The sequence below is a fragment of the Myodes glareolus genome, chromosome 4, assembly GCF_982192425.1.
Source record: "Myodes glareolus chromosome 4, mMyoGla1.1, whole genome shotgun sequence".
Lineage (NCBI taxonomy): Eukaryota > Metazoa > Chordata > Mammalia > Rodentia > Cricetidae > Myodes > Myodes glareolus.
Window position 1 is genome coordinate 26,963,999 of NC_142029.1, and position 25,732 is coordinate 26,989,730.

At 40.3% G+C, this 25,732-nt stretch overlaps 1 protein-coding gene across 3 annotated transcripts in view; it reads left to right on the forward strand.

The window, feature by feature from the left end:
• Positions 1–25,732, forward strand: part of Vps13c (vacuolar protein sorting 13 homolog C) — a 162,382-nt gene that overhangs the window by 115,682 nt on the left and 20,968 nt on the right. For all 3 annotated transcript variants that reach the window (XM_087905351.1, XM_085689278.2, XM_087905352.1), the window contains 18 exons: positions 613–773; positions 1,830–1,951; positions 2,587–2,881; positions 4,158–4,547; positions 5,860–5,964; positions 6,638–6,802; positions 7,800–7,928; positions 8,194–8,327; positions 10,125–10,251; positions 11,942–12,177; positions 17,324–17,465; positions 19,334–19,474; positions 20,404–20,485; positions 20,607–20,676; positions 21,355–21,466; positions 21,583–21,696; positions 22,957–23,096; positions 25,292–25,373. In XM_087905351.1, the coding sequence (XP_087761477.1) occupies positions 613–773; positions 1,830–1,951; positions 2,587–2,881; positions 4,158–4,547; positions 5,860–5,964; positions 6,638–6,802; positions 7,800–7,928; positions 8,194–8,327; positions 10,125–10,251; positions 11,942–12,177; positions 17,324–17,465; positions 19,334–19,474; positions 20,404–20,485; positions 20,607–20,676; positions 21,355–21,466; positions 21,583–21,696; positions 22,957–23,096; positions 25,292–25,373 (2,747 nt within the window). The remainder of the gene's footprint in view (positions 1–612; positions 774–1,829; positions 1,952–2,586; positions 2,882–4,157; positions 4,548–5,859; positions 5,965–6,637; positions 6,803–7,799; positions 7,929–8,193; positions 8,328–10,124; positions 10,252–11,941; positions 12,178–17,323; positions 17,466–19,333; positions 19,475–20,403; positions 20,486–20,606; positions 20,677–21,354; positions 21,467–21,582; positions 21,697–22,956; positions 23,097–25,291; positions 25,374–25,732) is intronic.

A 25,732-nucleotide genomic window follows, 5' to 3' on the forward strand; every position in this document is an offset into this window, starting at 1 on the left:
TTCTAAACATAAAGTTGACCTTAACTAATAAATGCACATAAAACTTGATTATTACTATGCCCTAAATAATAAGTATTATGTTTCAAAAAGGATGAGCAATCAGTTCAGGGAGAAACGTGGTTATAGTCAGAAGTCTAAAGCCTTAATACCATTACAAAGGCAGGGGAATTGTTGTTATCTAGTTGAGAGAATAAAAAAAATAGGTTGGATTTTATTTACTTTTAGTATATTTAACCCCTTGCTGTTTGTAGCAAAAGTTTTATATTATTGTCTTTTTATTTTTAAATCTCAGAGTCTTAGAAAAACATGTTTTCTAAAGATAAACAAGCATACCCTTGTCATCATTGTGGCATGTTATTATTTTGCTTAAGTTATTTACTTATATTTTGGGGTGTTTTCCTTTCATGTATGTCTGTGTACCATGTGTGTGCCTCGTGCCCTTGGGGGCTGGAATAGGGCCTAAGATCCCTTAGAACTGATATTGTGGGTGACTACGAGGTGTCATATGGGTGCTGGGAAGTGAACCCAGATCCTCTTAAGTCTGTAGGTCTAGAGTTTGCTATTATTAAAAAAGTGAATATTATAATTCTCTTTTCCTGTGCTCTACTTTAGTACCACATGGCTATACGGAAGTGGGCAGTGTCCCTGTGGCCAGGCCTGGCCGGCGATTGTATAATGTACGGAATCCCAGTGCCAGCCGTTCTGATTCTGTGTTGGTGCAGATTGATGCGACAGAAGGTAATAAGGTCATCACTCTCCGCTCGCCTCTGCAGGTAATGCTGTGGCAACGTGTGTCCCTTTGGGTGTGCTGGGCATTTGTCATCTAGCTGGGTGTGAGAGGTGCAGTAAAACTTCCTGAGCACCTCTGACGGTTTACAAATAAACGACTAAGTGAAACAGCTTCTGCTCCTACCTGGTTCTGGTACTATGATTTATTTTAAATGGCTTGAAAAACAGTTTCATGCATGTATTTATTTATTTATTTATTTACTCATTTACTTACTTACTTATTAAATAAAGTCCAGTTTTACTGCCCACAAACCCATAAGCACTTACGTTCCTTTAGAGATTTGGAACACTTAAACATCTAAACATTATTATGTTCTTTGAGAAATTTAGAGCTGAGATACTATAATATGGTTGATTGTCAAGTAGGATAGCCTTCTGTTCTCTTAGTAGATCATCACTTGAGGATGGATTTTTCAGATATGTGTTAGGTGTTCGAAATGACCTACTCTCATGTAAAAAAAGAAAGGCATTTTAATCTGTATAAATATTTTCCTTTCTATTTTTAGGGTTATACGAAACCTTTAGTCTTTCCAGCGTTACTACAGGCTTAGTGTATGTGTCAGTGTAAAGAACATTTCTCCTTGCCTAGTGCATGTGTACAGATTGGAGCTATTTCACAGCTTGGACCGCTACCTCTTAGGTCATTGTTAGCTGCGGCACAGTCTGCAGTGCAGTCAGGAAAAGAGCTCCATGGCTTTGCTCATTTCTTTGTCACATGGTGTGGTAATGGGAGGCTGTGATGGAGAAAGCATGGTTGCAGTCTTCAAGAGTGCTGCATCTTTAATAGTGGCCTAGACTAGCAATATACACGTGATATGTAGAGAATGTGGCGATGTGAACTCGCAACTGTTACTTAAACATTAAGTACAATGTTCACATGTAACAATTACATACCTAAATATTCTTGTTAGCCCATGGAAATAGCTTCCAAAGTTAAGTCAAAGCTTTCTGGATCTATGGTAAATCTCCATGCATGCTACATGCTTTCTTTTTAACTTATATATCACTTTAAAGAAAACATTTATATATCCATTCAACAGATTAAAAACCACTTCTCGATATCATTTATCATCTACAAATTTGTCAAGAATGTTAAGCTGCTGGAGCGCATTGGAATAGCCAGACCTGAGGAGGAGTTCCATGTCCCTTTGGATTCCTATAGGTACGCACCTCTGTGGATGTAGTAAGCTTCCAAATGGGATGGTGGTCACCAGAGCTGGGGATGGATGGGCAGCACTGCCGAGGAAATTCTAAGGGGTGTTGGTGATGGAGTAAAGAACAGTAAGTGTGCACAGTTAGATAGGGTATGTGGAAGTACTATAGGGAAGCCTGCTAATGTGTCCGATTAATGTGAGTTGTTAATTATATAGATAAATAAATGTTATAAAAGAAAATAATGTGTATTCTTAGTTTTATGAATTGGATCTCTATTTTAGGGAGAGCTGCCTCACATTTTTAACTGTCCTAGCCATACAGCAGACATCTTTAGGTTACATAAGTCTTTATCCCTTAGAGCAGAAATACATATGTTATCATTGAATTGACAGTATAAACTTTTCATCAGATATTTGATGCTTTGCAATTTTCTAAGATTACATATTTTATTAGCTTGCCTTTATAACCAAAATGAAAATGTTTTAAGTTGTCCTTCCTCTATGGGACAGCTCTGTCACCTCAGGTGTGTTCTCAACATTCTTAACAGTGGTTTCTGCATTTGTAACAATACCGGTACCCACCTTATCGAGCCATTGCGAAGACCCTGAGGTTCTTTTCCTCACCTTCTCTCGAACCCTCTAGATGTCAGCTGTATGTGCAGCCAGCTGGCAGGCTGGAGCAGCAGTACACACAGTCCACCACGTACATTTCCTGGAAGGAAGAGCTTCACCGTAGCAGCGAGGTGAGGTGCATGCTGCAGTGCCCTGCGGTGGAAGTCAACTTCTTACCGCTCATCGTGAACACGGTCGCTCTGCCTGATGAGCTGAGCTACATCGGTGCCCACGGGGAAGACTGGGACCCAGCCTACGTTATCCACCTTTACCCTCCTCTCACCTTGCGGAACCTTCTTCCGTATTCGCTAAGATACTTGCTTGAGGTATGTGTCTTGTATTTTTATTATTATTGCTGTTATTGTACGAAGTGAATTCTCGTTCTGTTTTATGATGTCAGTTTAAGTCGGTGTTTCATGTTTTTAAGATGCATTTATTATCATTAGCCTGGCACAGCTTTGCCGTTTAGTCCTCCTACTGTGTGCTTTCTGTTCCCATGCTTCAGTCCTCACAGTGGTCTCCGCAGTGGGTACAGATCCAGGTCCTGCTGCTCGACAGTGGTGAGGCTGGGATGTAAACCTAGGCAGTTCAGCTTCCCAATCCCTCTTCTTTTCTCTGCTGTGTTTGTCATAAATTAGAAGTCTCTTCATTATTTTAAGTCTCATTACCTAAAGGAGAGAAAGATGCAAATGGAAATAATTCACTCTGATTTTTGCCTTAAAGTTCATGCTAGGAGTGAAATTCACCATCTGCCGTGGACACAGGGGTGTTATCAATATGACTAATTTGTACATTCTGTGATGTTTTAAGATGCAATGGCTTGAGGAAGTGTCTGGAACTCAAAAGATTCCTTTCCTTTGTCAAACAATGGTCCCTTCCTGAGTTATGGAGACAAAAGTTAATGAAATGAACCAAATAGCATCCAAATAGAAGGCCCCATTAAGGAAGCTGGTTTCATTTGCTAGCTTTTATATTTTTAAAAGATTTCTCTTGTATTTTAAGTGCTTGTGTGTACATGTGTGAGTGCAGCATTTGAGGAGTCTAGAAGGCCTGATTTCCTGGTGTTGGGAGGTGCAGGTGGTTGTGAGCCACTGGATGTGGGTGCTGGGAGCTGAACTCAGTTCACTGCAAGAGCAGTACATGTCTTAATTGGTGAGCCATCTCTCCAGCCCTAGCATTAATTTTTAAAGTGATTCTACCTTCTTTAGCCCGACTTTCCTGGTTCTGTACATACAGTAGCGGTGAGCCGTGGTATGGGAATAGAGAGGATGAAATGATGCACACTCAGTGAACTGGCTCATTTTATGATCCAGCGCTAATGGGAACAGCCCAGGTCCCAGATCCAGTCTTTTGATTCTTGGCATAGGTACAGGTTTTTCTCAAAAAATAGGGTGGTTTCGCTACAGGTAGCCGTAAGACACTGACTGTGGCTATGATACAGTGTTTCCTTTGGAGTCCTTCGTAATTGCTGGGCATTTCTAATATATGAGTGTGGTTAGACTTGGTGGTCAGCCTTCCTTGGTGGAATATTTGGCACTGTGTAAATACAGATTGTGTTATTAAAGAAGCTGGGTAACCACGGCTTTATGTGATTGTTTTTAGGGGACTGCGGAAGCCCAGGAGCTTGCAGAAGGCAGTGCCGCCGATGTGCTCCAATCTAGAATCAGTGGCGAGATCATGGAGCTGGTTCTGGTGAAGTACCTGGGCAAGAACTGGAGTGGACACTTCCGTATCTGCGACACACTTCCCGAGTTCTTCCTCGTGTGCTTTTCCTCAGACACCGCGGAAGCGATGACAGTCGACTTGTCAGTACACGTCAGGCGACTTGGCTGTCGGTTGGAGCTGTCTGTCTTCAGTCCCTACTGGCTAATCAACAAAACTTCTCGGGTTCTCCAGTATCGCTCTGAGGACATACATGTCAAACACCCGGCCGATTTCAGGGATATTGTTTTATTCTCTTTCAAGAAGAAGAACATCTTTAGTAAAAATAAGGTATGTTCTAGCAAGTTAAAATAGGAAAGCTTCTAAATCTAGAGCCTTGGGAATCTAAAAGCATGTTTGGTTGTGTGTTCAGCACCCTTGGTATAAATTAAGTCCAAGGAGACTTTAAAGCCTGCAGAGTCCAGCTGGACTTTAGGAATGTGCAGCAGCAATCATCTGAAGCAGAGCTGGCGCCCCATTCTTCAGGAGCTAGCTACGGGATCACTGCTGTTACTCAGGTCCTGTCAGGTAGAATGGCTCTGTTTTATTCTCTGTCTTGGTACTGGTGTGCATGTGAAACTCACAGCAGTTGGACTGGCCTATATCACTTGGGCTTCCCGGTGCTTCCTAAGTGTCCAGTCGTGGTCAGCACTCATCCCGAGGCTTTTATATATGCTGTGCCCGCTGCACAGAGTTCTAGTCTCTCCTATGTGACCAGTTTCCCCCGTCTGTCTTATTTGCTGCTCATCCTTAGATTTTCTGTTTACAGTGACTCTCCATATCCCAGTCATGTTGCTTGCAGTCCTGGGTCTCAGATCTCAGTGTACATTATTGTCACCCAAGTGGCTTTAGAATTGTTTGCTGAGTCCCATCCCTGGGTTTACTTTAGTAAAAGGTCTTGGCAGAACCTGAGAATCTGTATCGAACAGAATCCCAGGTGATGCTGCTGTCTAGGGATGACTGTTAAGAATTTGGATCAACACGTGATGTTGGAATTGCCTCTGTGTGTGACTTTGGGGTGTCCTCATGTTTTTTTATGGTCTTTGTGGATGGGGAGGGGTGAGCTTAACTGCAGGGGTGCAGTTAAGTCTGTCCTGTAGGACTTCCCTCTAAATCCCAGAGATACTCACTGTCCTGTCACCCACTGCATTTTATGTGTAGTGTCATAATTATTAGAATCAGCTTCCTTTTATATGCATTGAGTTAAATGCTCACTGAGAATGACAGCCATGTCCTGCGTTCTAGTCTTTCACATTGCCTGTCTTTTATTACCTGTTGAATGATGTCTTTATTTGCTAACACTTTTGAGACTTTTCTATCTCTGTCATAAATCTAGCATTGCAATATTTAGTATTGTGATCCTTTTAAAAAGCAACATAATGCATGTTTAAATTCTTTACTTTCATTGCTGAGGTGAATGGGAAAGTCAGAGCTATCCTCCTGGTCTTTGTTTCCTTGGAATCATTCCATATGGTTGTGATTATATTTTTCTGTGTCTCAAGATAGTGGGGAAATTGCCAGAAGTCTAGGACTTTTTTTCTATGAAGTAAAATTAATATCATTTTTTAGGTTTCTTATATGTGTTTTGTGTTCTCTGGTGTAGGTACAGTTAAAGATTTCAACTAGTGACTGGTCCAGCGGTTTCTCACTGGACACCGTGGGAAGTTACGGGTGTGTGAAGTGCCCTGCCACCAATATGGAATACCTGGTAAGAGTATCTGCTTTATTACCTTTGTCTGTATACTATAATATAGTAAGTACAGTAGTACACTGTAATATTATAAGTCAAATTATTCTGGGGAGGACTGTCTCCAGATATTCTGTGATTGCTGTATCAGAGCAGAACTTGAATTTGTCAAAATTTAAGAACAGAGTTGAATCCAATGGAGATGGCAACTTGGTTAATATTCAAGATACACTAAAATTTTCATTCCAAATACCCTGTCAATTATTTCTTAAATCTTAAGTGTGACTCCTTTAAAAATCTGAGTAATCTGGTGCCACATAACCTGATTACTACTGTTTCAGAATTCTAAGTTTATTGGTAACAGACAAAGCAATAAAATTTGAGCCTAGTAATTATAAAAATTAACGTTGGATTATTTTTAATAAGTAAAACAAAACTAGACAGTAAATCTGTCATTGAAAATTGTCATGAAGTTAGTGACCTGTGTTCTGCAGTTGATTTCTGGTAAAGCTAATGTAAGATACCAGGCCTTTTCTGTGAGAGACGGTGATAGAATACAGCTTTTATTCGTTACATTGTTTAAGAACTCTTACCTTAGGTATTTTTAAGTTGTGTGTGTGTGTGTGGTGTGTGTCTTCATTTTTGACACTGAACAAAGAGCATGAAAATGAGCTCGCTTGTTTCCTTCCTTCAGGTCGGGGTCAGCATCAAAATGAGCAGTTTCAACCTCTCAAGAATAGTCACTCTGACTCCCTTCTGCACTGTTGCAAACAAGTCCTCCTTAGAGCTGGAAGTCGGAGAGATTGCCTCCGATGGCTCCATACCGACCAACAAATGGCACTATGTCGCCTCTTCAGAGGTAAAGTTCCCTAAAATATGACCGAGTCCTAAAATGTACAGATAAACAGAGACATGGAAATGTAAATCGCATTGATATTTTATTACACACTCTCATGTACATGTGTGTTAAGTATGACAGCAGCTTTCAAAGATCTTTATTTCATCCCATTTGGAAGTAGGAAGTTTTTGGTAATTTTTCCAGTGGTCTTGTCTCGATGGCTACCAGACACTCTCTAGTTCTTCCCACATGACTAAAATTGAAACGTGTTATGGAAATCACATAGAACCAATGTGCCGTGTAAAAATACTGTCTTCTTGTCTTTGATGTGAGTTTGCCACAGTAGTATATTGATTCAGAAATAGAGTTTACCGAGTGTTCTGTAATAGAACCACATTTTGTGTTATATTAAGGGAACAGTCCCAGTTTATAGATGGAGAAACAGAAGCTAAAATTGACAGCTGCTCCTGGGGTCTGGACTTGCAGCCTGCCTTGTGGTAGCCTCTTCCATGTCTGCATTTGGTTTTCTCGTTTGTGTGAAGAAGATATTCTGTGAAAAGTCCTTTGTGTATAAGTGAAGTGAATTTGACAAGGCACAAGAGCAAATGCAATGATTGACGGATATAGACTTTAAGTCTATGGAGGCGTTCTTCATCAATAAGCTCTTCGGCTTCTTATCATGTAATTGCTACAACTACATTTAGATTAATAGATTTTTATTCTGATGAATGCCTTTTGGTTGCATAATTATATCAATAGTGTTTTGTTTTTAATAGGTTCTTGCTATTAAATTATAACCAAGGCTGCCCTTAAACTTGGAACCTTCCTTTTTCAGCTTCTGAGTGTACCCCCCCCAGCTTATCAGTGCTTTCATTATGAAGCAGAAAGGAATTTAAACAATTGTGATGGCATTTTACTCCGATTTAGACCTGAAAACTTGGTTACCCAGTGTGCCTAGCAAGGCAGCATCCTGGGTTACCGCACAGTGTCAAAGCTGGCGTTCTACTTGTGTTTTCAGTGCATTCCGTTTTGGCCTGAAAATTTATCCGGCAAGCTATGTGTGAGAGTGGTGGGCTATGAGGGATCCTCCAAGCCGTTCTTCTACAACCAACAAGACAATGGCACTCTATTGAGCTTGGAAGAGTTGGTAAGTCTTCATATTGTAAGACACCGTGTCTTTGACTTTTAAAACTTGCTTGGACATGTTTCTGTAAGCTGTGCTGTAGAGATCAGTAATGATTTGTAGGCCTACTGTGTGCATATTTAATGCCAACATATGTTTGTAAGAATCAGAAGCAGTAAGAACTGCAGAAAGGAAGCAGTGTGTTTATACAGCTGATTGAACTGTGTAGCGGTTCATGTGTAACTGAGATCCAGCTAGTACATTGAATGTGCTTTTTTCCCCGAGACAGAATGGAGGTATCTTGGTGGATATAAACACTGCTCAACACTCAACTGTCATAACCTTCTCTAATTACCACGAGGGATCCGCACCTGCCCTGATAATGAACCACACACAGTGGGATGTCCTCACATATAAACAGAGGTATGAGAAAAGGCTGTGTGAGAAACTCGATTTTTTGCTGTCATTGGACCATGGTCCCTTCTGGAAAATGGTGGAGTTTCACATCCCAGATGTCTTCAAACTTTAAGGAGCATGTAGTGTTTATTCCTGATATGCTGGCAAGTCTTAACCCAGTATTCATTCACCGAAACATTTACATACCTACAGCAGAATTTGCATGTACCATGTTAACCTGGGAGAAAGAGATGCTCTTAAAGGCCTCAGTTGGTTGAAATATATCTTTTTACCAAATGTCGTGACAGAAAACATAAGAAAACCTTTGGGGTTTTAGAAATTTCAAAATGCATACAAATGACTGTGAAGTTTTTTTATTAAACATTATCCCTCCCTTTGTAACCTGGTAATGGTAAGTGAACCTCTCCCTGTAAATGCATCTCTAGTTTGACGTAGGGTCAGTAAAGGTTAAGGGAGATGTGAGTTGTGATGCTGTGTCTATGCCAGGGGTAATAGGAATCTTATTATTCTTGTTCTTGGAATGTTATCATTTGGATAATGTCATTATTTAATGATGTGAAAATAGTTTAAACCAAGCCTATGGCTCACTCAGGTCTGTAATTTTAGCTATTTAGGAAGTTAAGGCAAAAAGATCACAAATTTAAACCCAGCCCAGGTGACTTGGTGAGATCCTGTCTCAAAATAATGCATGAAAAAAGGACCAGGGATATAGCTCAGTGATAGAGCACTTGCCTGGCCTATAAAACCATGAGCTTAATAAATACAACAGAGGGGAGGGGAGAAAATAAGGAAGGAGGGAGGGAAGGATAAGAGAGGAAGGGGTTGAGGAGAGATATCTAAAGATTTTCAGCTATGCAACACATGTAAATAAATATGCATGCATGTTCAAATTCACTTAAGATTTCTGTTTTCCTGTTTTAGATTTTATTTATTTATTTATTTTATGTGTATGAGTGTTTTGCCTGCGTTTATGTCAGTACTGTATTGTGTAGTTCCTGTGGATCCAGAAGAGGGCATCTGACCCCCTGGGACTAGAATTGTAAACAGTTATGAGCCACCATGTGGGTGCTGGAGACTGAATCCCACTCCTCTGGAAGAGAAACCAGTGTTCTTAACCACAGAGCCATCTCTCCAGTCCTTGTATTTACTATTCTTAATTTTCATGATATGAATGCGGGGAGAAACACTGAAGCACAAATTAGGACAGAAATCCAATTGGTTTGCTTTTATCTCCACTGAGATGTGTTTGCACTCTATAAACCTATAGGTCTTCAACTTTAGTCGGCCCCTTCAAGCTCTTTGGGGATCTTGTTCTGATTTCTAATGGGTTAATGTTGATAAGGTTCAGCACTTTACAGTTTAGTTTGTTTAGCTGCTGGTTCTCAGACTACTCTTTGAATAGGAATGGATGGACTCTTGTTTCCTTTTTGTCCTATGGTACTTATTATTGCTAAGCTTTTGCATTTGATTAAAAACTTTAAACTTAGAAACTGAATTAAGTTCTGCCATGGGTGATGTTGACTGTTCACAGCATTTCATAGAGGGACTTAGGTAGACCAGTGTGTTTGCCTTCATGGGTTCCTCTGGTGTGTTCCTTCCCGGCTCAACTCTGAAGGTGTTGAAGTTAGAAGTAGTGCTGTGCTGCCATATTCTGTCTGCCCAGACTTCAGAACTCTTAGTTGTGGAAGATATTAGTGCCCTTATTTGGGGTTGATCTGTATTTTATTACTAAACAAGCTCCTAAGACCTTTGCGGTTTCTCAAGGCCAGGGTGTGCTGATCTTCCCCCTGTCAATCATTTCAGTGGCTCACAGGAGGAATTTGTATTGCTGCCAAGAGAAACCCGACTCTTTGCTTGGGCAGATCCCACTGGCACCAGGAAGCTCACATGGAGCTATGCATCAAACGTTGGAGAGCATGATCTCTTAAAGGTACCATTTGTTATGGAAGTGCTGTCTTCACGGGTTGAAAGTGAATTAAAATGTTTGTAGAAAGTTATGTGCTTTATATTGCAAATAATTTGTATTGGTTGTTTTTCCGGTTGCTATGATGACGTTTTGGCAAGGCATCTTTATCGAGGAAAGGGCTTGTTTGTGCCTTTGTAATTCATGGGAACACAGTCCCTCAGGCCAGGGAAGGTGAAGCAGCTGGTCACAGTACATCTGACGTGAGGGAGCAGGGAGAGAAACGCTGGTGCTCAGTTTGTTTGTCCTTTTTATTCAGTCTAGGACTATAACTTCTGGAAGGGTGCTGTGCACATTTAGGCTCATCTACCCACCTCTATTAGATTTATGTAGAAAACCCTTCACAGATATGTCCAGAGATTGTCTCCAACATGATTCTAGAGCCTATCAAATTGACTTGATAAAAATAATCAAAGGCTCACCCAATCGACTTGACACCCGATACCCAACCAACTTTTACATATTGGCCTTCCATCCCTTGACTCCCTCCTGTGAGCATTTAATAATGTAAAATGCATTCAGTCTGCCTTCACAAGTCCCTCTGGTCTTTAACAGCCCTAACACTATTCAGAAGTATAAGTACAGTCTCTTCTGAGACTCAGGCTGTCTCTTAACTGTGACCTCATCCCCACCCCTGGACAGTCATGAAGAAGCTACATATTTCCAACATACAGTGGCTTATAGTAAATATTCCATGTCTAAAGGGTGGGGATGAGGGCAAAGCATGAATGATCATATCTAAATAAGGGAACCCGGCAGGACGAAGGTGAAATTCTGCATTTTCATGTTCAACATCTGGGGCCTGTAGAGGAATTATCCGAGGCCCAGAGAGCTGTGACACCCTGCCAGCTCTGCTGCTGATAACAGACAGCCCCTCTCTGTGAAGCAGCTGCCCTCTGTACTTGAAGATGTCCCATGGTTCCGGCATCTCAAACATCCTGGGATTTCTACTACAACTTAGGGGTCATCCCCACAGCTCCTTATGATGACCTTTTAGGGGCCTCCTTGCAGGAACTATTCTCCAGTGTGGAGACAGCACTGGTGCCAGTAAAGGGTGCTCAGTGCCCTGCTCAGTGCCCTGTCAGCCCTAGTTAGGAACTCAGACCAAGGCACTACTCTGCTGATAATAGGGGGAAAAAAAATTGATGGTTTTGTGTATGTGTGTTCTGTGCATGTATGTATACGTTCATATGGGTGTTGGCACATGTAGTGAGTGTGTAAGTGAATGTGCTTATGCATGTAGAACCCTGAAATTGATTTCTGGGGTCTTTCTCAATCTTTTCCCACTTTATCAAGACAGGGTCATTTAATGAGGTTAGTCTCAGTTGCCAGCCTGCCCCAGAATCCTCTGCCTCTGCCTCCCAAGTGCTGGGATTATAGGCAACCACCTTTCCCACCTAGCTTTTAAATGGGTTCTAGAGCTCAAAACTTTAGATCTTGTTTGCAGAACTCTGCTTTCTCCACTGAGGCTTATCTCTAGACCTGGTAAGTGTTACTATTATTTTTATATAAATGCTGGTTTATGTCAATTTAATGACTGGATTTTTCTATTTTGTAGTCATTCTTTTTAGGCTTTTCTAATCCATCCCAGTTGTCAAATTCAGTTTTAAGTTTGAAAACTCCATTCTAGTTTAACTCGAAGTCTTTCTTTCTCCAGGATGAGTGTGGACAGTTTCCATACGATGCAAACATCCAGATCCATTGGGTGTCCTTCCTCGACGGGCGCCAGAGGGTTCTCCTTTTTACGGATGATGTTGCTTTGGTTTCCAAAGCACTCCAGGCAGAAGAAATGGAACAGGCTGATCACGAAGTAACCTTGTCTCTCCACAGCCTTGGGCTTTCTCTGGTTAACAATGAAATAAAGCAGGAAGTCTCATACATTGGAATCACCAGGTATATATATACAAAGGGAAATAAGATGTCAGGAATTTTTAAAAGGCCCAGAGTCCATAATACCTAGTTAGTGAGACTATAAACAGATTCTTGTTCTCAGTGTGACATATTTACTAATAACTCTTTGGACTGTCAGCTGAGAGGCCCAGAGACACAGAGGGCTCAGATATATCTGTACCTTCACAGTATTCCTGTCAGTTGTCAGGGAAGGAAGTCCTTCCTCCCATCCTTCCTCCCTCCCTTTCTCCTTTCTTGTCTTAAAAAACGAGTTACAAAAACATTGTGAAAAACTAAAAATAGTACCTGCATCTGCAGTGGAAATAATTCATTTTGTACAGTGGAATTTGGAGAATCTGGCATGCCCTGGGAGAGACAACTAGAAATAAGTTAGGAAAAGGTTCATAAGGGAAGCAGTATGTACTATGATATGTATTTGAAAGGTTTGGGATGTGAAGTTCAAGGACAGTGAGATGCATTGTTGAGGATTTGTTGGCGTACTACAGAGTTCTACAATAGCCCAGAATGGAGTATAACAAAGGTTATTTATCTGGGAATAAACTCACAGAGAGTGGTGATCCACAGTCCTCTGTGTGTGCTAGGAACTGGAACCGAATCCAGCAGCAAAGAGACCTGTGCATGCTTTTCATCTGCATTTATAATACATGAGACCATGCCCAAAGTGGGCTGGTATCTTTAAGACTATTAGCTGAAGGAGTTCCCACAGCACCTCCCCATTTTGTCTAAATAAGAGAGATCTAAACCTAATACAAAACTATATACAAGGGCTGGAGAGATGGCTCATTGGTTAAGGTCTTTCATAGGTCCTGAGTTCAATTCTCAGCAACCAGATAACCATCTGTAATGAGATCTGGCGCCCTCTTCTGGCATGCAGGCATACATGGAGGCAGAATGTTGTATACATAATAAATAAAATCTTTAAAAAACAAAGCAAAACTATATACAATAAGAATAAATATCAAGTATTATCCATGGAAAAGAAGAGGCAAAAACATACATAAAAATTAGAATTACAACCAACACAAACAACATTAAACAAGAAATATATGCTAAAATTTTCAATAGTTATCCTATCCTAAGAGTCTAAGTCTTATATTTGATGTGACTTGGCTAAGTCATGAGAGGAAAGTTACTATGACTGATCTAGTCTTCAGCCCCATCAAAGACCTGAGAAGGGAAATAATACTATTTGAGTAAACAAAATGCAATCAAGCAACTTCCAAAAGGTGCAAGAAATGACAGAGACAACGGACTACCTGCAATCACCCAAAGTCTCATTTGCAACTTGGGGCAAACAACTTTGGCTAAGGCCTAGGGTAACTTACAGACCATTTTCAGAGACATACATACAATATGGCACAATAACTTTACATAGGTACACAAATATTGTAAACAGCAATAGTAGCATATTCAATATAACAAATATAATTTGAATTTGTCAGTATACAAGAATCTATACCAATGTAAATTATCTATAAATAATAGCTTACAAGTAATAATCTAATCTATTGATTATCCCATCCCATCCAATCCCCTTTTTTTTCTTTATCAAAAGAGATCCCTGAACTCACTTCATTTCCACCCCCAACCATATACCACTTATAACTAACCCCTAATAGATGTCCCTAACCCTGAGAACAAACTTTATTGGAAGAGGGGACGCCATTTCTAGAATTACTTCCAGTTGTCATGGGGGCAGTGTTATTTCTGTGGGATCCTGTAAAAACTAAAATGATGGTGAAGCTTCAAGATTACTGTCTGGTATAACTGCAGATAGTCTCTGAGTAGTCAGTAGAGTTTTTCTGAAGTTCTTACTTGAAGTTCTGGCCAGAATGTTGTAAGAAGGTGCATCATCTCAGCTGCCAAAGTTGGAATCATATTGAGCAGTTTGTAACCCAAAACCGATCTTAAAGTGGTGCTGTCAGCATAATGACATCATATCAACCAGGTGGAATTGTTGTTGTGGGCCCCATCTTCTTTCTGGAATCTTCAAAGATTACTGCAGGAAAATTTATTGTTCATTGTGAAAAGCTTAAACATTATTCATATAGACATATATTCAATGAAAGGTTTAAACGTTTACGGACAACAGAATAGTGAGGGCACACTCCTGGGAGAGTTTAGGCCCAGCATCCAAGACAGCATTTTAGGACTCTGAAGGGGAGTCAGGCCCATGTGGCAGAGTTTGGGTCCCTTGTTACAGAACTCTGAGGAAGGGGGCAGGTTTCCCAGCATGAGCAGCAGCTAATTGCGTTTATATTCTAAAAGGCAGGCTGGAGGGTGTGGGAAGGGGATGTGTGGGTACCAGTAGCTGCAGGTGGCCCTGTGAAATGTTAGAGCCTCTATGTTAAACTCTCTTTCCCAGGTCAGTAGGGTGCCTGCCAGCATGTAAGAGGGGAGAGGCCAGGCTTATTGCGACCTGAGAGCACTCTGCTCTGGAGTCTTTTATGGCTAGTTGTTTAGAACTTTTGCAACCACTTATTTCCTCTGGTTCTGATTCTGCCAAGAAAACACTTGTTTCCTCTGATCACACTGAGTTTGGTGAAGGTCTTATTTAGAGAACAGTTTTCCACAATGAAACAATCCATGTAGATGCCTCCCATCCGTGAGGAGGTTTTCCCAAGTTTCTTGGTTTTTATCAGGGAAGCTGTTGGATTTATGTAACACATAGGTATCATTATCAATGACTAGGTATCAGTAAGCTAAGTAAATTAAAATGTTGTAGATTCATATTTAAGAACAACGTTCTTTAATATACCTCAGCAAAGTACAAATTATAAGTCACATCTACCTACTACCTGTTTATGAATAGCTTTCAATTTCAAACCCCAAATAATATTTTATAAGAAGTGAGATGATATGACTAAGTGTCTTTTGCAAACACATCCCTGTTTATTGTCTCCCATGTGTAGCTGCAGTCTCATTGTTGCTCTGTGCGCTCAGATCACAGTGAACATTGTCTTGCTATATTGCTTAATTTATTTATTCTTACTACTGAATACCCATTATATAAAAATGAGAAGAATGGATTTTGAATGTACCTCTTTTAGGGCATAGCAGAGTGAGCATTATCTTCGACAAAATTAATTTATTGTGTAATGCCATTATAGCTGTACCAGAAGGAGATAGAGTACATTGATACTTCCAAACTAAGCATGTTTGCAAGTGAACAGCAGCTGGAAAAATTAGAAACTTTTGATACAGAACGTCTCTCCACAGCACACATTTTCACAAAGACAAGCATGAATGGGGCTATAGCCAAAGTCAGCTTCTGGGGAACTCATTTGTCAAGTGTAGCAAGGAATGCCCTTTGTCGTCAGCCATGGGCTGGTTGAGTCCGTCTGGTTGCAGCAGCTAAAGAATGTGTGCAGAGATGAGAACTTACTTAAGGCTATTAGCATTTAAGTGAGGACAGTTGTATAAGGAGTTGAGGACATTCTGAACACCACCAGTCAGGTATAAAAGACCAGTCACAGGTGGCTCCCTGGCTTTGAGGAGTCAGCACATGGTCTTTGCATTCAGTCATTGTGCACCTGAGAAGTCATTGCAGAGCCTACAATGACTGATCAGCTTTTAAGTGTAGGTAACAGAATATTTTCAAACAGGAGAAAGACAAATTCTGCTTGACTGAGCTGAAGTCTGAAATGCATTACAACTGGGAACAGAATCTTAGTTGGACAAGTTCATAAAACTTTGAACTGCAAAGCATTTCATGCCCTCTGTTCTTTATATTATATGTCAGCAGATATGTAGGAAGTACTTCAGTCTGTTGTATGTTGTCACACTAACCACATGGGTTCTGTGATGTTTTGATGGTGATAGAAGTTCACTGTCCTGTGTCTTACTGCACAGCAGTTGGAGGGCTTAGCAGTGGGAGCCTCTCACTGAACTCTTTCAATTCTGGGTCAAGAGTAAAATCTTCCTAACGGGAAAGAGCTACCCTTCTCTACTACTCTTGTGCTCTAACTGGAACTGGAAACCATCTTTTGCTAAGGAAGTGACTGTTTCCATATGACTTTTAATTGACCACTAGAAAGCCAAATAGTGCGTCTATGTAAAATTTGTGTTGTCATAAGCTTATTTTAAGGCAGGCAATGTTTAAATCATAAGCCACATCAGTCTGTCTGAAGTTAGAGTCTCCAGTTCCCATGTGTTTGGAGAGGACAGATTTTATATCACAAACCTTCATTTGCAGAGACAATTTTTTTCAAACCTTCAACATATATGCGAAAGAAATGTCTACATTTCAAAATTCACCTGCCCAGTTGAGGAACTTCCTTGTAGTCTTTCATTGCAAGTGATTATCTGCAATGTATTGATAGACTAAAAGGCAAATATCAGCACAGGAATTTATTAGAATTTTATAAATCCCTGCCAGGTAATAAATAAAGAGTAAAGTAATTGTAATGTTCTTATAGATTGATGTCAGGACTTGGAAGTAACTGTGAAATGATTGGTAAGATGTGTGTTACAAATCAGCATGGATATGGGGCTGGAGAGATGGATCAGAGGTTAAGAGTGCTTAACTCTTGTAAATAAACCAGAGTAGACTTCCTGCATCTATGTTGGGTGACTCACAAAAGCCTCTAACTCCTGTTCCAGAGATCTGGTGCCCTCTTCTGGCCTCTGTGGGCACTGTGCACAGGCACACACACACACAGTCACATAAATAAACAATAAGTACTTTTAAAAATCTATTTGAACAATTGATCACTTGCACTTGATTTGGATAATTAGGAACAATAATTATGTAAGATGTTGACATCTCCACAAGAGTATTTTATAGATTTATGCTTTTTAAAAAAAGTATGTTTAGTTATTTTTATATTTTAAATTATATGAAGGTTTTTTTCTTTACTTGACATTGTCAACATATAATTTCTGTATGTGGCCCTGTGAAAAAAATAAACAGTAGCAGTCAGTTGCTTGATTGTTGCCATGAAAGATATTTTCACCTCCCCTTGTTCTTCGTGCATCTTTTTGTGCAGGCGAAATTTGCTGTTTTAAAATTATCTCTCATATCAATATAGTTTTCATGAGAAATTGATGACTAGATAAATACAAATTTCAGTAACAATCCCATGAAAATATATACTTACAATTTAGTTTTATTTGTGAATTATTTTAGTTCAGGTGTTGTTTGGGAGATGAAACCGAAGCAGAAATGGAAGCCCTTTAGCCAGAAGCAGATAATGTCACTGGAACAGTCCTATCAGAAGCATCTTGTTTCACAAGACCGTGGCTGGATTAAACTGGATAGCAATTTTGAGGTATACCAAAGTGTTGTTTTCTGACTTTATAGTTTGTGGTTTTACAGTTTTGTAGGTCCTTTGGTTCTAGGTAATGGTACCTGGAGTAAGTAAACTTTTAATGCCCTATGTACAGAAACTAACTTAAACGTAAATAAACCTGTATTTATTAGGAAGATTGTTAATGTACTTAATCAAAACATAGTTATGAAACTATTTAGTTCTGGATTTCTTCTTTCTTTAGCACGTGTTCTACTTGCTGGTCAGTTCCATGGAACTTGTTTTCAGTAAGCTTATGGAGCTATTATGACTGTGGAAACAGTTTCTCACATTCTGAGTAACACTTGCACTTTGATGAATGCAGTTTGTGATGTTACATATTTCATGTAGCACGAATTCTAATTGGTCTTAATAATAGAAACCTGGAGTCAAATATCAGGATAAATGCTGAAAGATCAAAGAAGTAAACAAGCCAGCCACTAAGGAGGTCTTTTACCTCTACTGAATCCTCAGACCGAAGGGGACAAGATCCTGTCTCTACGAATCCTCAGACTGACTGCTCTGAATTCCTATCTCCTTCTGCCTTATATTTTTCACCTTCCTAGTGCTGGGATTAAAGGCGTGTGACTTACAAGTACTGGTATTAAAAGTGTGAGCCAGCACCACCTGGCTCTTTTATACTGAATCAAAATCTTCTATAGCCCAGGGTGGCCTTGAACTCAAATCTGTCTGCTTCTGCTTCTGCTTGTGCTGGGATTAAGGGTGTGGCCACCACTCTCTGACTTCTGTGGCTAACTAGTGGCTTAGCTCCACACTGTCATCTCTCTCAGCTTCAAGCTTTATTTGTTAGATCACAAACAAAATATCACCACATTTTCATTGCTGAAAAACATACATAGACTTTGCTGTATTATTTCATCCCATGAGAGTGATGTTTGGATGTGGATAAGTCCCCACAAATAAAGGTGTGCTCTGCATGGGTCACCCAGAGCAAAAACACGAAGTCCTCTTTGCTGCACCATGTCTCCAGAAGCTTCCCTGCATTTCTAGACTATTCCACTGCAAGCCTGAACTTTGACTGTTCTCATCTTTGCCATCTTAGGGCAAAACCCCCAGTCATGTGCTCTTCCCACACCCATCAGTGTTTATGGGCTAGATGAAAATTTTATGCCGTTAGGTTATACAAAAACAAACTCAGCTCCTTTATAAAACCTTTTTGCTAAGGATTGCCTGGGATTGGGCTGGAGAGATGGCCCAGCAGTTACGATCACTGGCTACTCTTGCAGAGGACTGAGGTTCAATTCCCATCATCCAGTGGCAGCTGACAACCTCCATTAACTCCAGTTCCAGGGGATGTGATTGGTTCTTCTGGCCTCCGTAGGCACTTTGTGCTGTGGTACATACACATAACACATGCAGGCAAAACGCTCATAAACATAATATAAAAATAAATTGAACCTATAGAAAATTATCTGGAATTCTCTATTATTATTGATTTTTACTGTAAAGCCTTTTAAGCACAGTTTCTATAATTTAAAGCATTTGGAATTCCTAGTTCCCTAGTAAGTATTAGGAAAGTGATTCTTCTACCCCAGAGGCCATGGGCACAGGTGACCCGAAGAGCTCTTCTGGTTGGGCGTGGTAGCTTGTGTATGTAGTGTCAGAACTTGAGAGGCTGAAGCAGGAGGATTGCTGTGAGTTTGAGGACAGCCTAGGCTGTAGAGTGAGACCTGGCTTCAAAGGAAAACAACGGAAACAGAATAAAGCAAGCTCCCTTGGTGAGACAGAGAGATGACTGTGTCCTGCTTATGCAACATCATGAGTGAATCTGTCTTAAATGCTGCTAAGTAGCTGCTGGGTGATGCCAACTCGTCTTTTGTTTCTTACAGGTCAATTTTGACAAAGTTCCGATGGAAATGCGGCTTCCTATCCGGTGCCCTATTAAACGGGACTTCTTATCAGGGATTCAGGTTGAGTTTAAGCAATCTCCTCACCAGAGAAGCTTAAGGGCCCGGTTATACTGGCTCCAGGTAACATCACCCTCAGCTAAGTAGATCTCTGTGATCACTTAAGCCAACATGGAAATTAGAATTAATTTATTCTTAGAGAGCTCTAATTTGTGTTAAATTGTTATTAATAATAATATTATTAATTATCTCAATAATCAAGGGGGCACCTTGAGCAGAGTAGGTGTGCATGAGGCCCCGGGCAGTAAAGTTGTAAAAGTAAATTTTCATTTTATGTATTATTATTAGTATTAATTTGTGTGCACGTGTGTGTGTGTGTGTGTGTGTGTGTGTGTTTTCCCCTATTCTCACACAGCCTGTGGATTCAGCTCCTCACCATCCCAGTCGAAAGCATTGCATGTTATTGAGACTGTCAGTCTGACCATTGGCCTTTCAAGGGTGTTTTCTTACACTATTATGTTGTTCTTAAATGTTCCTTCCAGTTTGTTATGAGAACCTAAATTAATGGGCTTCTTTATGGCATGTTTGAGGTGATTTCTTGGTTCAGTAAGCTTATTTGAACCATGTTTGGAGGTGATTTCTTGCTAGTCCTCTCTCCATCCTCCCTCTCTTCTCCCCCACCCTCCCTTTAGTATCTCTCCACCTCCACCAAGTTTTATTTAGGTTTCTTTTTTATCTTTCCACCTTCTCTAATTTTGTATTCACTTCCTACTTTCATTTTATTTGTGCCCACAGAGTCAGAATCTCATATTCCAAAGTACCTCCATCTGCCTCGATGGCTCAGTGTGCTATCAAGGTCAGGGTCAATGCAGCTATGAGGGTTGCATTTCATCTTTCCAATGAAAGCATGGCCTCGCTGGCCCCCGTAGCGTTTTACATGTAGTGAAGCTGCTCATGGCACCTCCTGTGTGTACAGGTGCCTAATTACCATCTCTGAAGCTGAGGTTTATGTTTGACTTACTCTAACCTGATCAAATGTTTTGTGCTTCCAGGTTGACAATCAGTTACCAGGCACAATGTTCCCAGTGGTATTTCATCCTGTGGCTCCTCCCAAATCCATTGCTTTAGATTCAGGTAAAAAAAAAAAAAAAAGGAGAGAGAGAACTACAGACATACTTTCCATAAAAACCCTAGAAGATACCAGTTTGGCTCGTGGAAAGGTTGACTTTGTTCCTGTATGTTGTGTTTCTTTTAGAGCCCAAACCGTTCATCGACATGAGTGTGATCACAAGGTTCAACGAGTACAGTCAGGTCTTACAGTTCAAGTGAGTAGAGCCTTGTCCTGATCCAGGAATTACAGCGAGGATCCATTTGGAGAATAAATTTTGTTGTCCTTTTGTTGTTTGTCCATTTGAGGGTGGCTCCTGTACAGAAATTCTTTTCCCAATGAATATATTGATCCGGTTTGAGGCTGTTAATTAAGAAATTGTTTGAGTTTCTTAATACTTAAATATATTTTAAAGTAGTCTGCACACATTTTAAAATTCAGAATTCCTTTAGCCATCTCTCATTCGAGTTAGGATACAGAGTGGTGAAGGACAGATCTGTGAGCTGTGTTCTAGGCAGGCGCCTAGAACTTGAAGAACAGGCGGTAGGTGCTGTCTCTCATTTATTGTCTCCCGTGACATGATCCATGTGGGCTGTGGAAAGTGCTGATGCAGCAGTCCGCCCTCAGCTGTGTCTTTCCACACTGTGAGACTTTAATTTTATTAGCATAATGTTAAGACACAAAGAAGAACTTAGAATTTACTGTAGCTCTTGGGTGGAAAAAAATCAGTAATGACCATGGTTAGAATTTTTTTTTTTTTGAGACGGGGTCTCAGCACGCAGCCCTGGTTGTCCTCCACCTCACAGAGATCCATCTGCCCTTGCCTTCTGAGCGCTGGACTCGAACATGTGCCCGACTACTCCTAACTTAAAGCATTATATGTATTTCTCCATAGGTATTTTATGGTTCTCATCCAGGAAATGGCTTTAAAAGTTGATCAGGGGTTCCTTGGAGCTGTGATTGCACTGTTTACCCCAACAACTGCCCCTGAAACTGAAAGGAAGCGGGTAACAATTTTTATTTCTTGAGCCAAACATAAAATGAAATAAAAAATTAAATTAGCCATTTTCGAGCTAATCCTTATAGTGAGAAAAAAATTAACTGTTGGGAATTTTTTTTTCAGACAAAGTTAATCCAACAAGATATTGATGCTCTCAACACAGAGTTAATGGAGTCTTCCATGACTGATATGTCGATCCTGAGTTTCTTCGAACATTTTCATATATCTCCTGTTAAGGTTTGTTATTAGACGATGGGTGTGATTGCCTCAGAACTTTTGAAGGGTCTATATACCGGTATACCTTCATTTGTTACATCAGGTATTTGATGGGGTTTCATTTGACTAAAGGTGATAATTAAGGGAGTCCTCTGTGACATCTGTGCAGCCATAATTCCCACAGAGGTACCACTGGAGCGTGTTCTCTGGAGTTGAATTAATGACCCCTGTACGCAGGGAAGAAGCTGACAGTGGCGTTTCTTAATTAAGTGTGGAGTGCTCACCAGTGTTTAATGTTTTGGCTGCATTTTGAGGCAACTACCACTTTCTAAGCAGAGCTGTGATGGGCACTCTCGCTGGCATGTGAAAACGCTGAAGTGGGTATTATGCTGTTGACATGGTGCTTTCGCCCCACCCCAAATGCGATTGGACCTAAGGGAGTGGAAAATTGAATTACCTTCTACTTCCCTGACTGTACTCTGCGAACCCATTTCCTGTCTCCCTTTGGTTGTTCTTTTCAGCTCGTGTGGGGAAGATGACTTCTTAGTAAATTCACTTATGCAGTCAACTATTAAACACTGAACTTGTGTAATGGTCCAGATTTACAATTAAGTAATGCTTTACAATGTTGATGATCCTTTGCATTCTCAGGAACTGTCCACAGCACTATAGAGCCGGTCATAGTCACCAGTTTGTTCAGCTAGCAGCATGCATAAAACAGAGTTGGTATTCTACGCTGTTATGTACTAGTTTGGAGATATCAGGCATTTCCAGAGTTTTAAGTTTAAAATCACTTTGTGTAATCACTTTATGTAATAGATTATATAGTTATGTAATAGATTGAATATAGTTTCATTCCAATTAACAAGTGAAGGTCAGTTATTGTTGGGATTAATGTTATAATTGTTATCATAAATTATTCACCTTGTTTAGATAGAAATAGATGCTTAGCCATTGTTTTACCTGGTGGATTGCTTGGGTACCATTCAGCCTGTTTTACTCTTAGGCAGTGATAACATTTTGCAAAGGATTCTGGTCTTCTTCATCTAGATACAGAGGTGTTTACTCACTTTAGGAATGGAATTTTAATCTTAGATCAGACTAATTTATATTTTATGGAAAAACCAGCAAGAATCAAATGGCCTACACTGTGTCTGTTCTGTTGTATGTAAATAGGCTGTAGGAGGCTTCTCCAGGGCACCTTTGGTGGTGCCGGAAGATCTAGTTCCTGTGTCTACACAGCTTTGAGCTTCTCATGTATTGAATGTTATTTTTTTTCAGTTGCATTTGAGTCTGTCTTTGGGTTCCGGAGGTGAGGAATCAGACAAAGAGAAACAGGAAATGATTGCAATTCATTCTGTGAACCTGCTGTTGAAAAGCATAGGTGCCACTCTGACTGATGTGGATGACCTCATATTCAAGTAAGACCCTTGTTAGTGCATGTTGGGAACCACTCCTACCCAAGGTTCTTCAGGATAGTATCAGTGCTACCCATTAGTGCAGTGTTAGCCTAGAGAATGGTTGGGTCTTCCTGCTCATGACTTGAAGAGTGTGGTCTGTGTCTAGTTACACTCAAGTTATATCTTTGTTTACTCATGAATATTTCATAAAAACTAAATTACTCTGAAGTGTATATTACAAATTGACTGTGTGTTAGCATTGAGTTTTATTTAGAAACACGTAGCGGGGTGGGGGGATTCCAGTGTGGAATGTAGCAAAGTATAGTAAGAACCCGTCACTGCACTCAGGAGGAGGCTATGTGTGCTTGCCAGCTCCAATTGCACTCCACAGCTTCTACTGAATGGAATGGCGCACAGTGGTATTGACAGAAGCAGTTAGTTACCCGAGAGAAAAAGCACATCTCACATGTGTGCTAAGTTTCAGAGAAAATGAGGAGAAAGATATAAAATTCAAACTGAAAGACTTGAAAAGTTAAGGACTGGGGAGAAATCTCAGCTGGTGAAGTGCATGAGACCTGAGTTCGATCCCCAGAACCCACACAAAATCCAGGTGTGGTGGTGTGCACTTGCAGTGAAGGTGGAGGCAGGTGGGTGCTGGTTCTCATTCGGCAGCAGTCTAGTCTGTGTACTTGGCTGTGTACCTGGCTGTTTCCAGACCAGTGTGAGAGCCTGTCAAAAAAAAAAATGGCAGACAGTCCCTTGTGATAGTGTGCAAGGTTGACTTCTGGCCCCTGTGTGCTTGTATACATACTTGCATGTGTACCCAGGTTCACAGGGGCATCCCCCAAGCATTCACACACTCATAAACACAGAAGTAAAAGAAGCTGTTATCAAATCTCCGAGTAAAGGTTTTGTTTTGGTTTGGTTTTTGGTTTTTGGTTTGGTTTTTTTTTTTCTTTTAGCAGTGAGAAAATCCCAGTGGAAAATACAAGATACGTTTGACTGTGGTAGAACGTGTGTGTTTGTGTGTGTGTGTGTGTGTGTGTGTGTGTGTGTTGGTGCTGGGGGCATGGGGAAGAAGGGAGTGGCAAACCGTTGAATTTACTCTCCACAGCCGAAAAGAAAGCAACAACCCCAAGCGACACTTTTCTCAAAACCAAGCTGTGGAATAGGATGGCAGATAGGACAGGGTGATGGCTCTCATCTCAGGGTTAAACATGATCGCGAGAGTCAGGGGCAGAGCAGCCACAGACTGTGTGGAGGCATCCCGGAAAGAAAATGGAAGTGGCAGGCAGGTATTAGAGATGGCGAGATGGCTACCATTACTATCAGACATACATATAAATGAATGAAGAGTTCGGAACATGAATAATTAATGCTAGAGAGGGTGAATTTTAGAAATGGGTACTTTTTAAAATGTTAGTTTTATGAATGGAAACTTATATGTGTATACATACATATATCATATTCTCACATATGCAGATATACACACATAGATGCCTTCAGGGTTTTTCTTGTCTACCACTTAGTTATTTTGGGTGTGTGTGGTGGTGGGGGTTTAATTATTAAATGATCCTGAATTGCAACCAAAGAGGTATCCCTACTGTGTACCTGGCAACATCCTTTATTATAACAACCTTGGACTTGTCTAAAAGCAGGGATTGTTCTCTGTGACTCTGTTGTATGATGGAATGCTACACACATATTCAAATGCTTATGGAAATTTTGAAAAAACCATTTAAAAAATATAAACACAATTCATAATGTTGAGTTTAAAAGTGATATACAGAATGTTTTAAGTTTTGTGGTTGCATAGAGAAGGAAATAAAGAACCATAAAAGGGAAGCAGTAAGAAAAAGCTTAAAAATTTACCATGTCATTTTGCCGTTTTATTGTTACTTTTGGGTGTGTGTGTGTAGGTGTATGTGTGCGTGTGTGTGCATGCATTCCCTACTAAAGAACCAGGGACTCACACATGCAAGACAAACACTCTAACACTGTTCTATATTTACAGCCCTGTGGTTGACTTTTTAAAACTGTTTTCTTCTTTATATATTTATAAAAATCTTACATGAGAACTACTGGTTTTGTAAAAATGTTGTTACCACAATATTAAGATAGCAAGTATGAATTAAATGTTACTGAAATTAACTGCTACTGCAAGTTTCTCAGACTGTCATTGTAGGAGCCTTCACTCTTTCCCTTGTCTCCCTCAGACTTGCTTATTATGAGATCCGCTATCAGTTTTACAAGAGAGATCAGCTCATGTGGAGTGTTGTTAGACACTACAGTGAACAGGTAATTTCTTGCCGTAGTAGCTTGGGAACACACTTCATAGAGTGGGTGGGTAAGACACTAGTATGTGTGGGAAGATTTGTGATTGACTTCAGTCTTACAACTCTGAGGCTTTGTTGTTGTTGTTGTTGTTGACTGTTTGAAACATGTTCTTGTACAGCCCAGCTTGACCTTAAACATTATAGCTGAGGCTATCCTTGAATTCCCAGTCTTCCTTTCTTAGTCTTTCCCCAGACCTGGGTTTGCAAGCATGTGCCATCAGACTCAGCATTGCTTAGTGGTTTTCTTAAGTATCTAAGTTCAGTTCTTTTTTAAAAAAAATGAATTTTACTCTAGATTAACTTTCTTTTGTTTCATTATGC